This window comes from Polyodon spathula, chromosome 5 (genome assembly GCF_017654505.1).
Source record: "Polyodon spathula isolate WHYD16114869_AA chromosome 5, ASM1765450v1, whole genome shotgun sequence".
Classification (NCBI taxonomy): Eukaryota; Metazoa; Chordata; class Actinopteri; order Acipenseriformes; family Polyodontidae; genus Polyodon; species Polyodon spathula.
In genome coordinates this window covers 46,415,002-46,430,999 of record NC_054538.1, presented here as the reverse complement: position 1 = coordinate 46,430,999, position 15,998 = coordinate 46,415,002, and the positions used below count along the sequence as shown (strand labels likewise).

Sequence of the window (15,998 nt, the reverse complement as noted above, 5' to 3'; positions counted from 1 at the left end):
ATCTGTCTGATATCTATTTCTACTGTTTTTCAATACTTCTCTTTTACAAAATTCAGAGTTTATTACACAAATTAATAATAAACTACAATAGTTTATTAAGTTTAATCTCAGTTCTGCTAAGAATCCTCAGGTTCTTTGAAAAGTTACTAAGAGTTTTCTGAGAGCTAATTGTACTGCATTTTCTTCCCATATACACACCTCTAGAAACAAACAAATTCTTAATCTTGAAACTCAAATTCAAATTTTAGAGAAAGGACAGAAGCAGGCTTTTTCTGATGATAGAGCAAAACAATTAAATATTCTCAAAACCGAATTTAAAGCCCTAACGTTGTCGCGAGCAGAATTCCTCATTCATCACACCAAGCAAAATTATTATTGCCACAGGGAAAGACCGAGGAGATTACTAGCTCTGAGACTAAAGCATAATGAATGTTTGGCAGCAATTAGCACGATTAAAACTGTAAATAATGTATTGGTTACAAAACCTAAATAAATTAATAAAACATTTCAAGAATACTATTCCAAATTATATACATCAGAGACCACTACAGAGCACACTGCTTGTAAAAAATTTCTAAGCGAACTAAATCTACCTAAACTGGATCCTGATGAAAGTAAACTTATTGATGCACCTGTTACCTTAGAAGAATTAAAACAGGGAATTAAATCTATGCAAAAGCATAAGTCTCCGGGCTTAGGTGGCCTCCCCCCTGGGTTCTTGCTAGCAATATGGGATATAGCTGGTCCTCTTTATACTGAACTCTATAAACTTATGCTATTGAAACAGGCTCTTTTCATAGGGACCAAAATACAGCCTTAATCTCACTGTTATTGAAAAAAAATAAAGATCCAAATGAAGTTCCAGTTATCGTCCAATTTCCATTATATGCACGGATGCAGAACTCTAGCCTAAGGTCATGGCTTCTAGATTAGAACAATATATTGGTAGTTTGATCCACTTTGATCAGACAGGCTTCGTGAGAGGGCGTCTAGCTTCTGACAATATTACTACATGTCATTTGTGATGCTGCCTCCCACTCTGAATCTTTGCTGTTTTTTCCCTGGATGCGGAAAAGGCATTCGATCGAATTGAGTGGCAATACCTCTGGTTAGTCTTGGAATGCTTTGGATTTGGTCCAGGTTTTATTTATATGGTGCAAGTACAATATAACAATTCTTTGGCATCTGTGATGACTGGTAGCTGTCAATCCTCCCCTTTAAACTTCAACGGGGAACACGTCAAGGATGTCCTCTCTTCCCATTGCTATTTGCTCTATCGTTGGAACCACTAGCTCAAGCTCAAGGCAAAGAAAGAACTGATGAAGCAAGAACAGAATTTTCAATAACAGCAGTGCCCCCACCTCGGCCAGTGAGGCGAGATTTGTCAAAGAGGGAATAGCCCTTTGGGGTGGCTAGATGCAGCGAGTGCATGTAGTTTACAGAGTGGCAGGTTTCAGCTAGACAGAGAAGTTTGATTGGTATCAGTTATAAGTTCACTGAGAAGCAGAGGTTTGTCAGTCAGGGAGCGACAGTTGAAAAAGGAGATTTTCAAGTTTATAGCAGGCAGCATAGGGGGAGAAGCAGTTAGTAAGAATACGTGGAGCAGGTACTTACCAGTGTTCATTCTGGGAGTGGAGAACGAGTGAGCCTGCTTTGTCCAGGGGAACCAGATGTTAGGTATCAAAGAAGGAATGAGGCCTCTAGTAGCCAGCTGGAGTGTTTGGGAAAAGGTCCTAACGCTGCCTGTCCTCGCTCAGACTGCCCTAGAACGGCTGGCGTTCTAAGACACGATTGCCAATTTATACTATCCTGTTGGCCTGGAGACGTATACTTAACACACCTTTCTAATCAGCCTCTCAATTCAACTCAGCCCAGCACACTAAGGAAATCTAAATTACTCTTTTTAAGTGCAGCCTAATTTACCTTAACGAATCAACAATTTAACCATTTAATGCACTGGAATTCACTTACCCGTTTCAGTGTTGTATTTAGCCAGTGGCTGGAAGCACACGCAGCTCTGCAGTTTAATCACAAACTGAATACACGCAGTTACAGACGTGCATACTGACAAATCCACTCCTGATCACTTGTTTTATCGCCAAACTCCTCAATGTGATCCAAGTCATTATTTTATTACTGTAACATCAAATAAAAGCTCTGTAAATGTCTGTGATATTCTTTGTGTGGGATGCAGAAGCAGCTATTTCCTTTTGTTAAGTCTATGTTATCTCTGTAGTGCATGGTGCTATGAGATTACAACCCCTTTTTTTCGGTTTCATTCGGCTCCTATCGGTCTCACTCGGCCATTAAAAGGAAAATTGTGAAAATTGTAATGTCCGGCATAGGACCACAAAGGATTAGTGAGCATACTGTTTTTGTTGATATAAGGGATCGTCCAGAATTAACAACTAGAATCATGTATTCTCGTACCTGCAATCATTACCTTTAGTGAAAACCAGTGCAGGCATATATAGAGAGGGTCCGCATAATTGCATAGAAGAGGACAGTGAGTGAAAGATTATAGTCCAATGCAGTCCGAAACGTACAAAAGACTCTAGGATTGAATAATAAAATAAGTTTGGTGAAGATTGGTACAAAATCACTGCAGTTATTTTCACAATGTAGTGTGACACGTACAGTGCCGAGAAAGTTTGTGAACCCCGTAGGATTTTCACATATTTCAAACCTAAAATGTTATTAGGTCTTAATCTAAGTTCTAATAATAGATAAAGATAACCTGATTAAACAAATGACACAAAAACATGATACTTTTTCAACATTTATTTAAGAACATAAGAACATAAGAAAGTTTACAAACGAGAGGAGGCCATTCGGCCCATCTTGCTCGTTTGGTTGTTAGTAGCTTATTGATCCCAAAATCTCATCAAGCAGCTTCTTGAAGGATCCCAGGGTGTCAGCTTCAACAACATTACTGGGGAGTTGATTCCAGACCCTCACAATTCTCTGTGTAAAAAAGTGTCTCCTATTTTCTGTTCTGAATGCCCCTTTTTCTAAACTCCATTTGTGACCCCTGGTCCTTGTTTCTTTTTTCAGGCTGAAAAAGTCCCTTGGGTCGACACTGTCAATACCTTTTAGAATTTTGAATGCTTGAATTAGGTCACCACGTAGTCTTCTTTGTTCAAGACTGAACAGATTCAATTCTTTTAGCCTGTCTGCATATAACATGCCTTTTAAGCCCGGAATAATTCTGGTCGCTCTTCTTTGCACTCTTTCTAGAGCAGCAATATCTTTTTTATAGCGAGGTGACCGGAACTGAACACAATATTTAAGATGAGGTCTTACTAATGCATTGTACAGTGTAAAATGATTTCACCTCTCACATGTTCGTTGCCCCTTTTAAGCAGGACCCAGGACACGAAAATGGAAGTTTAAAGCGCTGACGCGCTATTTTTTTAATAAACACGAACCAATAAACAAACAAAATTGAAACAAAACCTAACTCAGTTTTGGAGCTCTGACTATACACTAACAGGTCCCTGACTAACACGCAGGACGGCTAAGCCGTTTACCTGTCACAAAACACAAAACATTGAAAGGCACACACTCACAACCGGGCTCTTCACACTACAGCAGCCCAGAACATACTAGCTGCTCTCTTTTAAAGTACTGCATGCAGGAAATAAAAATGTACATTATAAATATCATATGGGAGATACTGAAATTGTAGAAGGAATCTATGAAAAAGACCTAGGAGTTTTTGTTGACTCTGAAATGTCTTCATCTAGACAATGTGGGGAAGCTATAAAAAAGGCTAACAAGATGCTCGGATACAATGAGAAAAGTGTTGAATTTAAATCAAGGGAAGTAATGTTAAAACTGTACAATGCACTAGTAAGACCTCTTCTTGAATACTGTATTCAGTACTGGTCACCTCTCTATAAAAAAGATATTGCTGCTCTAGAAAGAGTGCAAAGAAGAGTGATCAATTAATCAATAAGCTACTAACAACCAAACGAGCAAGATGGGCCGAATGGCTTCCTCTCGTTTGTAAACTTTCTTATGTTCTAAATACCCTGCACCTGGCTAATTTACAGTACACACCAGGTGTAGGGGATAACTAATAATTAAACAATTAACACATATACAGTCTCACATGTTTTTTTAGGCAGGGAAACTTAACCCCTTCCCTGCCGTATTACAACAATTTTAACATTACTTCCCTTGATTTAAATTCAACACTTTTCCCAATATATCCGTGTATCATGTTGGCCTTTTTTATAACTTCCCCCACATTGTCTAGATCACGGGCGTCTCCCGAGCCGCATACTGCTCTTTTGTGGTCAAACTGCGGCTCTTTGAACTTCCCATATTTTTCATTATACAATGAACAAGTTGATTTATTTATTTAATTCTTTAATTCATTTTTTATATTTGTATTTTTTCAATCCCCCCCCCCATCAAAAGCAAATCCATTTCTGACCTTGGCCAATTAGCAGAGTGGCAGCAATACTTTTTTGTTACATAGCAACTAACTAGCAAATCATATCCACCCTTACTTTTCTGTATATTCGGGACTCGAGTTACAGAAGTTTGGAAACCGTTAACTTTACTTTGAACAGGACTGGCTTCTGTTTTGTTCATAAATGCAGAAAAAATAGCTAAAAAGAAAATCTGGAGATGAATATCGAACCTTCTTACCGGAGTGGGAGAGTAATGTATTTTTTTTGTTTTACGCAGTGGAAAACTCCTGTGCCTTATTTGCCAGTGCCCGGTTGCATAAAACATATTATTATTAAGTATTTCACTTAGCTAAGGGAAAAACTTAAGGGTGTTTCACAAAACATCTTAACAGCTCTCCTTAGCTAAGGGGAAAGTATGCATGGACTTAGGATTTCAACCAACAGGCAAGTAGCTTACTGTACTCTGTAAATCCTGTCTCCAGTTAAGGAAAACTACAGTATGGCTGATAAAAAGAAAAAAAAGAAACCCAAACTAGACAGAGGAGGAAAAACATAATACTTATGGAGGAATATAATAAAAGAAAGCAAATTATAACAGGCAAACTATGTCCGAATTTGACAACTGCCACGAAGTGGAAGAAATTGGCAGAAATAACTGAGTGTGATGCAAGAAATTTAACGGTAAATTGCAGCATTCATGAGATATAAAAAAAAAAAAAAAAAAAAAAGATATATATTCTGATTTTTACAAGAGCATCGCAAAAAACAGGTAAATCTACAAAAAATTTACACTAAACATATTTGTAACGGAGGCAGAAGAGTTAGAGGGACTAGGAGCTCTTAAAATAAACAAATACCCTGGTCCAGATGAGATCCTCCAGTAGTACTCAAAGAAATGAAAGAAGTTATTTACAAACCGCTAACCAAGATCATGCAACAGTCTCTTGACACAGGGGTTGTACCAACAGACTGGAAAATTGCAAATGTAATACCGATCCACAAAAAGGGAAACAAAACTGAACCAGGTAACTACAGACCATTAAGCCTGACTTCTATCCATTTTGAGGTCTCTCCTTTAGGAACCATTCTCTAATCTGTACTTTCTGTTTTGTACATGTTAACCACTCCCTAATCCATGTGTATGCATTTCCTTGAATCTCTACTGCATTCAGTTTGAGAATTAATCTTTTATGCAGGAATTTGTCAAAAGCTTTCTGGAAATCTAAATAAACCATGTCATATGCTTTGCAATTATCCATTATCGATGTTGCATCCTCAAAAAAAATCAAGCGGGTTAGTTAGACACGATCTCCCTTTCCTAAAACCATGTTGACTGTCTCCCAGGATACTGTTACCATATAGGTAATTTTCCATTTTGGATCTTATTTTAGTTTCTATAAGTTTACATACAGTGGCTCTCAAAAGTATTCACCCCCCTTGGACTTTTCCACATTTTATTGTGTTACAACATGGAATCAGAATGGATTTAATTAGGAGTTTTTGCCACAAAAAAGTCCATAATGTCGAAGTGAAAAATAAAATCTACAAATTGTTCTAAATGAATTACAAATATAAAATGGAAAATAATTGATTGCATAAGTATTCACCCCCTTTGCTATGACACACCTAAGCAGTCACATAATTAGTTGAATGGAGTCCACCTGTGTGCAATGAAGGTGTTTCACATGCTTTCAGGTTAAATACATCTGTCTCTGGGAGGTCCCACAGTCGGTTAGTTCATTTCCAAACAAAAACTACATCATGAAGACTAAGGAAAATTCAAAGCAAATCCGGAATAAGGTTCTTCAAAAGCACCAATCAGGGGTAGGATATAAAAACATTTCAGAGGCATTGAATATCCCCCGGAGGACAGTAAAGTCCATTATTAAGAAATGGCGATAATATGGCACAACTGTGAATCTGTCTAGAACAGGCCGTCCTCAGTATTTGGGCAAGAAGGGCACTAGTCAGGGAGACCACCAAGAGGCCTATGGCAACTCTAAAGGAGTTGAGTTACAGTCTTCCGCGGCTTAGCTGGGAGACACTGTGCATATGGCAACAATAACCCGGGTGCTTCACAAAACTGGCCTTTTATGGGAGAGTGTTAAAAAGAAAGACACTGTTGAAAAAACTCATGTCAGATCTCGGCTAGAGTTTGCCAGCAGGCCAAGTGGAAGAAGATTCTATGGTCTGATGAGACCAAAGTAGAGCTTTTTGGCCTCAACACTAGGTGTTAAGCACAAGCATGGTGAAGCATGGTGGCGGCAGCATCATGCTATGGGGATGCTCCTCTGCGTCAGGGCCTTGAAAGCTTGTGAGGATAGAGGGCAAAATGGATGCAGCAAAGTACAGAGAAATCCTGGTGGAACACCTACTGAAATCTGCAAGAAACCTGGGACTTGGGAGAAGATTCATCTTCCAGCAGGACAATGACCCCAAACATACAGCCAAAGCCATACTGGAGTGGCTTAAAAACAAAAAGGTCAATATCCTGGAGTGGCCCAGTCAAAGCCCAGACCTCAATCTAATTAAGAATATGTGGAAAGAATTGAAAATTGATGTTCACCAAAGGTCCCCATCCAACTTGACAGAGCTTGAGCAATTTTGCAAAGACGAATGGGCAAAAATTGCAGTGTCCAGGTGTGCAAAGCTAGTAGAGACTTATCCAAATAGACTGATGGCTGTAATTGCTGCCAAAGATGCCTCTACCAAATATTGACTCAAGGGGGTGAATACTTATGCAATCATTATTTTCTGTTTTGTATTTGTAATTAGTTTAGAACCATTTGTAGATTTTATTTTTCACTTTGACATTATGGACTTTTTTGTGTTGATCAGTGGCAAAAACTCCTAATTAAATCCATTTTGATTCCATATTGTAACACAATCAAATGTGGGAAAAATTCAAGGGGGTGAATACTTTTGACAGCCACTGTATGTTCTTTGGCTTTTCTTCAGACCCAGCTCAAAGTTGTAATTGAGTTTCTCACGTGGCCCTAGAGCTCTTCTGTACAAAAAAAACATCTCTGGTGGCTATAGTACTTTTGCAGGAAGGCATGGAAATAATATAAAAATGTAAAAAAACATACACTGCCCTCGACCCCTGCAACCCAACACATTCTTTTTAGACTTTCAGAAAATGTTGAAATTTTTGGCGGACACCAATATACAAGGAGAATGCAGTCTAGATTCATGGAAATGTGTTTCAAGATAAAGGAAAATAAAGAGAATCTTAAAAACAGATTTCACTTTCTTGTCGCTAAAAGCAGATTCAACCTGATTTGAACAGTTTAAAAAAAAAAAAAAAAAAAAAAACTTAAATATGATGTTACTATGACAGTCAAGAATGTACATTACTGAGAAGAGGTTTTAGTGGCTCTGGAGCGGGGGCTGGAGCCAGGCAGCTAAAAGCAGCTGAAACTGGAGCAGCAGTGTGGAGATGCAGGTGCTGCTGGAGCTGGAGCAGGGGCTGCTGGAGCCAGTCTGGAACTGAGACACCAGGACCACTTCAGAGCAGGAGCTAGCAAAGCCAAAGTATGGCCAACCCTTTGCTTTTGAATGTTACCTAGCAGTAGCTGCTATTGTGGCCCTATTTTGAAAATATTAAAAATGAGTACACATTCTCAAAACAGCTCTCAATTGTAAAACGTCGCTTTTTACTAGCTTTTAAAACTGGACTGGCAGTTGGTACAAACTAAGGTACTGTAAAGAGCAGTACAGACATACAGTACATCTGTACAATACATCTTGTCCTTCACTTTTTATTTTTACATGGCCATTGGGACCCCTTAGTGGAATTACAGTCTGACGGCAATCTGCTATTATTCTCTGTGGACGTAATAATCCCAAGTGCCCTGCCTCCTGGCTCTCAGTCCTCATCTCTTACTCATGTATATTTACATTTTTACATCTAGGTCATATCACAATGTGGTTTCCTCACAAATTATTATTAAAGAACTTGGTCACTATAGTTCACCAATTATGCTATAAACTACAGCAATACATTACTCCAATAGTAATTTGCAGTTCTGGCTTTATTTAATTGATTCAATCATGAATGTTTACTCTGTAAAAGTGCACCTTGTTTCAAACAAAAACCACAGACAATTTAAGAAATAATGATTTTTAACTAGTTTTGTTATATAGCACACATGGATAAGCAAAGACAACACATAATAGATATTCTAAATCTAATAGCTATAGGCAACTCTTGATAAGTTAAGAATTATGTATTTACCCTTGTGGAGCTTGAAGAAAGGTTTTAAGAGCAGGAAGTTTTGCAAGTCCAGTTGTAAAAAAAATCCATTGCAAAACTTTTTTTCAGAGTCCTGGAGTTTGGTTGCAAATTGTTAGATTTCCAAGAACAATGTGTGAAGTCTTTTAAAAACACCACGTAGACAGTCAATTGCAGTTAATCCTTTTCAAAGATATTGTCTTTTGGTTGCAGTTCAATTCAAAGTTTAGTTCCAAGGCAGATTGAAGTTCTTAAGTTGAAGGTTTTCTCCCTCAAGGCATCTTCTGTAGCTTCCAGATATATATAGATGATTCTATATATCAAATATCTCCATCAAATATCTTCTTAAAAAGTAACTTAAATGAAACTCCACTGTGCTCCTTCATGTCTCTATAAAACCTTCATATTCATGTTGCTCACAAAAAGATGAATAACTCCAGATGTCATTGTAAGGCACAAAACAAATATTTTCTTAATAATTATACCGACAGTTATCAAAATGCAGTTAGACATACGACAATCATCACAATGTGTGTAATGTTTGGTATTGTTAGTTTAAGAAAATTATGAACAAAATGTTAGTGTCAATCTTGTATTTAGAAAGTTTTAGGAAACTTATCTAAACATTTTAAAGGTTTGCTGACTGGCAAAGCTAATTCAAAGACATTCTCTAACCCACTTAGAGTTACTCATAAATTTCAATAGACATTTTAACACCTGGGTTAGAGACACATTTTATCAGAGTCTGACCATTTAGAAAAACAGACACACTTTCTTGAGCCACTTGGCCTGGTATCCTTATCTAATCAGCACAATCTTGTTAATTTCTTCCTGGCCCTGGCTAGCAGATCTGCAGGCTACTTGCATTGCATTTTAAGTTGGGTGAGGGGAGATGAAAGAATGTAGGAAGAACTCTGCAAGAAAAATATAGAATTGTATTAGAATACATAAATTTCCCTCACATTACCACTAAACCCTACAGTCACAGTGTGTAGTGCTGAGCTAGAATTCCAGCTCAGGAATTCTCACTACATTTCCTCCAGCTTGCGCAGTGTCATGAGTGTTGAGCTAGGAAGGGTTTGTATACTAAATCTTTTGACTCCTAGTCCTCGTTTTTTGTCCCCTTGTCTCTAGATGGAGAGGTATCGCTCTATCAGTGTGGGTGGAGGGATTGTGTCACCGTGCTCTTCTACTTTTTCATTGCCATCATCCTTCATGCTGTGGTTCAGGAGTATGTGCTTGATGTGAGTATTTGTGCCTTGCTGTGAGAAACAGCCAAGGGTTTAGGTAAAGCAGTGATAAAGTCATAGTGGACAAAGGTACAGTTCGTAAGGCTTTAAAAACAATAGCACAGGCAGTGTCCCATGAAGTGTAGGGTGGGTTATACAATAGGAGCTTGCTTGTTCAAATCCCAGTTGTGCCAAGTTACTGATCTTTGGCTGGGATCTCATAGAACTGCATTCTAAATAAATAAATGTGTAGTAATAGTAATAATAATAATTATAATAATTGTTATAATAATAACAATAATAATAACAACAAACATGCATCTATCACACACTGTTGCAATGTTAACGGCAGCAATTAACTCAAATAGCAGTGTGGTTGATTTGATTGTTGGTGGTGTAAAGTGCCCCCGTCTCTACTTGAATAAGCAGATTTTATTATAATGATCTCCAAGAGCAAGGCATGTGGCTAAAAGTGTTGAACTCAATTTGTAATAGATACTTTATTGTTCTAAGATTGTGTGTGTCTGTACTTTTTGAAGATTTATTTTTATTATATGCGCGTAATATTTGTCAGTGTGCACCTGGATATAGTACCTTTTGAAAAAAAGTAATCTGAGCCCTGCGCACTAGGAGGATTTGACCATACCAACTACAAAACATTCTAGGAGACGATACTACAAAGAATGTCCAAAGGACATAGGAAGTCATGTGTCAAGCGTTAACGACAGCATTGAAGCTATAGCGCCGTAAAATTATAAGTGATACATATGGGGCAACTAAAATTGTCCCATATGTGTCATGACAGTTTTGGCAAGTTAAGGCTGTGCTAGCACTTCCAAAATGCGCTCCACCATGCAATGCACACCACCGCTCATTAGCCATGAACTTTACCCTTTACACTCCATTTATTCAGCGCTTGTCAGGCGCGTTGGTTCCAGTTTATTTTCACACGCGTTTATTTTACATGTAGTGTTTAAATTTTTTTTCAGCGTAAAACAGGTTTAAAATGCATTGAATCACAAAAGGACACAGTACTGTATCTCCAGCCAAGCACCACTCCTTGTTCGCTGTATTTTTCACATACCTCTTTATAGACATGCATACTGATAAATCCTCTCCTGATTTTATTACCAAACTCCTCAATAATGCGATCCAAGTCATTATTTTATTACTAGAACAAAGTATAACAAAGCTCTGTAAATGTCTGTGATATTCTTTGAGCTCTGGATGCAGAAGCAGCTATCTCCTTTATCCGTGTTATCTCTGTAGTGCATGGGGCGATGAGATTCGCCCCTTTTTTATGTTTTAATTTTTCAGTTTCATTCAGCTCCTATCTGTGTCACTCAGCCATTGAAAGGTTTTCTCATATTTTTCCAGAGAAAAAACGACATGAGACCTGTGCTTTAGGTCTTTTTGATGATGTTGGACAGGGTCCGACATCGGACTAGAAAGGGAAAATTGTAATGTCGGAGCTGATCCGCAAAGGGTTAAGACATATCTAGTCTTAATTGTATGCATGAGCAAATTTTAAGTGGGGTCTGTAGTATTAAAATGAGATTTATGAAGTGGCAGAACAGCAGCACCGGCTCTAAAAGGGTTCAGAAATAAGTCTGATTTCATACTGGTTTTATTTGGGCGCAGCTGATAGGAAAGAGCATTATGGCAGCAGTCATATAGGGGCCTGGAAAATTCACAGTATTTTTAAAAGAAATTCAAGAATGACAATTTAAAAAAAATTAAAAAAATAAAATAAAAAAAAAAAAAAGACCTAAACATTTTATTAAATAATAATAAAATTCTGTTTACATTATATTCTACTGATGTAAGTTGCCTAAAATGTGTTATCATTGATAGTACATCAAGAACATCACCCAAAAACCAAGGCTGAAATATTTTTACATTCAGCCCAGCTACTGAGTCGACTCTTTAAAATGTACATTGGAACTCTCTTTGCTATTGATACAATCTTTAAAAATGTAACAAACTTCTGCTGGAAACAAGACGACAAAAAAAGCACCGAGCAGACAAAGCAGATTTAAAAAAAAAATTTAAAAAAAAAAACAACTTTGCATGATAGCTTCGAGTTTTCTAAACCTGTTAACCACTTCAACACCCACTTAGAGTACCATTCAGTACGTGTGTACGTCAAGTTTCCCATTCTAGTCTAGGATCGGTTTCTCAGTCTATCGTTTCAGTGCTAGTACTGTGGAATGTGCAATGAAAGTTGGGGGAGGGTCAAGTGACATTTACCTGTGGGAGTTTAGAAGACTGCGATATATTGCAGGAAGTCGTTCAACTTTTACAAGTGTGTGTGTGTGTGTGTGTGTGTGTGTGTGTGTGTCTCTATATATATATATATATATATATATATATATATATATATATATATATATATATATATATATATAGCTCTGGAAAAAATTGAGACCACTGCAAATTTCTTAAATCAGCATCTCTACATGTATGGCAGCCATTCCATTCCAGTGTCTGTTGAATTCCAACACAGGCACACCTCATTCTACTGAATGAGGTACTGATTAGGGGATCACCTGAACCAAATCTTATGTAATGAGGAAAAGTACAAAAAAACACTCCTGGGGTCATCACTGTCCTCTTGCAATAGGACCAGCTGGATGGCAAAACAGTGCTAGTAGTACCTCAAAAGTAATTTGAATAAAAAAATAACTATTGACCATGCCCAAAGAGTTGAAAAGGAAAGTTTGGAGTGAGAAAAGAAGGGTTAAATTCTGGCTTTACTGGCAGAGGAATACAGTGAGCGTCGGGTTGCTTCTATCCTAAAAAAAAAACTGGGGTGAAGTGCACGGCGAGGACGGTTCGAAACAGGCTCCTAGGGGCAGGGCTGAAGTCATGCAAAGCTAGAAAAAAGCCCTTCATCAATGAGAAGCAAAGAAGAGTCAAGGTTGAGGTTTGCAAAAGACCATAAGGATTGGACCGTAGAGGACTGGAGTAAGGTCATCTTCTCTGATGAGTCCAATTTTCAGCTTTGCCCAACACCTGGTCATCTAATGGTTAGACGGAGACCTGGAGAGGCCTACAAGCCACAGTGTCTCTCACCCACTGTGAAATGTGGTGGAGGATCGGTGATGATCTGGGGGTGCTTCAGCAAGGCTGGAATTTGGCAGCTTTGGCATGAGTCAAGCCAAGTACAAGGTTGTCCTGGAAGAAAACTTGCTTCCTTCTGCTCTGACAATGTTCCCCAACTCTGAGGATTGGTTTTTCCAGCAGGACAATGCTCCATGCCACACAGCCAGGTCAATCAAGGTGTGGATGGAGGACCACCAGATCAAGACCCTGTCATGGCCAGCCCAATCTCCAGACCTGAACCCCATTGAAAACCTCTGGAATGTGATCAAGAGGAAGATGGATGGTCACAAGCCATCAAACAAAGCCCAGCTGCTTGAATTTTTGCGCCAGGAGTGGCATAAAGTCACCCAACATCAATGTGAAAGACTGGTGGAGAACATGCCAAGACGCATGAAAGCTGTGATTGAAAACCAGGGTTATTCCACCAAATATTGATTTCTGAACTCTTCCTAAGTTAAAACATTAGTATTGTGTTGTTTAAAAATGAATCTGAACTCATTTTCTTTGCATTATTCGAGGTCTGACAACACTGCATCTTTTTTGTCATTTTGACCAGTTGTCATTTTCTGCAAATAAATGCTCTATTTTTATTTGGAATTTGGGAGAAATGTTGTCAGTAGTTTATAGAATAAAACAAAAATGTTCATTTTACCCAAACACATACCTATAAATAGTAAAACCAGAGAAACTGATAATTTTGCAGTGGTCTCTTAATTTTTTCCAGAGCTATATATATATATATATATATATATATATATATATATATATATATATATATATATATATATATATATATATATATGATTAGTTTTTATTAGTTTTACTTGTATAGTTGTAGTTTTATATAGTTTTTAGCAAAAGGGAGTGATGAAGATTTCAAAGTTGGTTCGGAGGATTTCGATACCAGCGACAGTGATGCTGATTTATCACTTAGTGATGGTGATGAAGAGGATGCGTAGCCTAGAACAGCAGGGGACTGGATGTTTATTACTGATCCCTACGATGATGCCAGTACTCCAGCATTTGATTATGCAATTGTTTACACAAATGTGCACCCACCTGTGGAACTTGACAGTTTGCATTCTCCATTGGAGTGCTCTTTTGGCTTTTGTTCCCAAAACGCTAATCACTTTGACTATACAAAAGAGCATGCAGCTACTTTACAGGTAAGCCAGCTGCAAACGGGAAGCTGTCTGTTTGGTTTGAAATGGTAGTGCTGTGACAAAATATTATCAAAATACAGCACTGGGTACAAGGCAATAAAGTAGGCATCTGCGGCAGCCAGATCCATCACAATGCCTGTACAAAGTAGTTGTGTACACGCTTCTGTGACCCCCTTCAACACAAGGGTAGCAGAGACCGTAAAAAAGGTGCAGGGTCTGCTGCGAAAATGAAAGCATAAAGACACAGAAAAATGTGCAGTGGTTGTGAAGGCAACCCCAGGTTCTGTTGTATTGAACATTTCAATAAATGGCACAGAGCATGTCTATGATGGCACACTGTGGCGGAGTGTCCCGCCCCTTTATGTTTATCAGTGTTTTATGTTGTATGTAGTGTGTTAATGTTGGTGTTTAATTTGGTGGCCGGAGCCCCAGAAGGGGGAGCTGCTGGCTATGAAGAAGGGGGGAGAGGTCAGGAGACCACCCCCACAGACAGCAGGGCGGCGGCCAGGATTGCCTTGGCCGGAGAAGCCAGCCTGTGTACAGTCGGCCTGGCCGATACAGCTGTTGAGGTGGGAGGAGGACCTCCCACTGTGTCCGCCACCTTGGGCCCATTGCTACCCCTGTTCCTGGGCTGGGATTATAAACCGGGACTTTGGGACTGAGGAGGGAGGTGGCCATTGAGGCCTGGTGTGCTGCGCACAAGGGGGGACATATGTGTCGGAGTGTCCCGCCCCTTTTTATGTTTATCAGTGTTTTATGTTGTATGTAGAGTGTTAATGTTGGTGTTTATACAAGGGATATAAATATGGGTTGCGAGCACAAAGGTTTAAACTATATATTTGTATTTAGGCATGAGGATTGCACAGCACTTCACATGCAGGTAAAATAATATGGGAGCACGGGGAATTGCACTTTATTAATTCACGTGCAGTTGTACTGAGACTCTAATTGAATGATTGATTACACCGTGTAACACTTTTTTTTTTTTTTTGTACCTGGGTAGTAAGTGTTATTTCCTAATTGCTTATGCCTCAAAAGTATAGAAAATGGCTATTATTCCCCACAAACTTTGCTTTTGTGACCAGGACAGTGATATTTTGAAATATCACTATTTCCAATGAGAAAACGGGAGCTTTTGTGTCTCTTTGTTCACATAAAGTCAGAAAAAAACAACATCTGAATCCAAATTAACATGTATTTATACTAAAGTAATACAAAAAATACTACAAAAGATTTAGAAGTGAGTAGTTTTTCGAGATTTACGATTATACTGTAAATTTACAAAAATTGTGTTACATAGTGTTAGCAATCGAGTCTCGGTACAGCTGCATAAATGCTGCATGTTTTCACTCACACTGGGTTGTGTGTTTTGGCGAGTGGAGAACGGGTGTGTTTTAAGTGTTTTGTTTAAAAGCTTTTGTTTGTGATTTATTATTATTATTTAATAAAACTCTGGATGCAGATTCACCACCATTCCTAATTGTTTGAAGTTTGCATTTTTGGTCTGATGTCACCCCTGCAAAGCCATCGTGATCTCGCACACGTTTTGATTTTTACTTGATAATTACTGTTGATTGTTATTATTAGCATTATTAGCACCGTTTTGGTTTTCATTGTTAAAAGAAACAAAAAAAAGTGTTATCTCTATATTAGACATGGGTATGTGGTACACAGGAGCATAAAGGGTTAATGAAAAACACATTTATTTGTTTTGTTTTATTCCTCATACACTGCCTATAGGAAATACTCACCTCCCTTGGATGTTTTCACAGTTGTTGTTATAACCTGAAATCTTGATGCATTTTAAATGAGATTTCCTTTGATTTACATAACCTAAAACACTTTT

The 15,998-nt window shown here is 38.2% G+C and overlaps 1 protein-coding gene across 1 annotated transcript in view; it reads left to right on the top strand.

The window, feature by feature from the left end:
- The window catches only part of LOC121315993 (translocating chain-associated membrane protein 2-like), a 37,892-nt gene extending 27,035 nt beyond the window's left edge, over positions 1 to 10,857 (top strand). Inside the window, exon 3 of the mRNA XM_041250655.1 lies at positions 9,790 to 10,857. Coding sequence (XP_041106589.1) covers positions 9,790 to 9,923 — 134 coding nt within the window. The 3' untranslated portion in view covers positions 9,924 to 10,857. The remainder of the gene's footprint in view (positions 1 to 9,789) is intronic.
- The last annotated feature ends 5,141 nt before the right edge of the window (positions 10,858 to 15,998 follow it).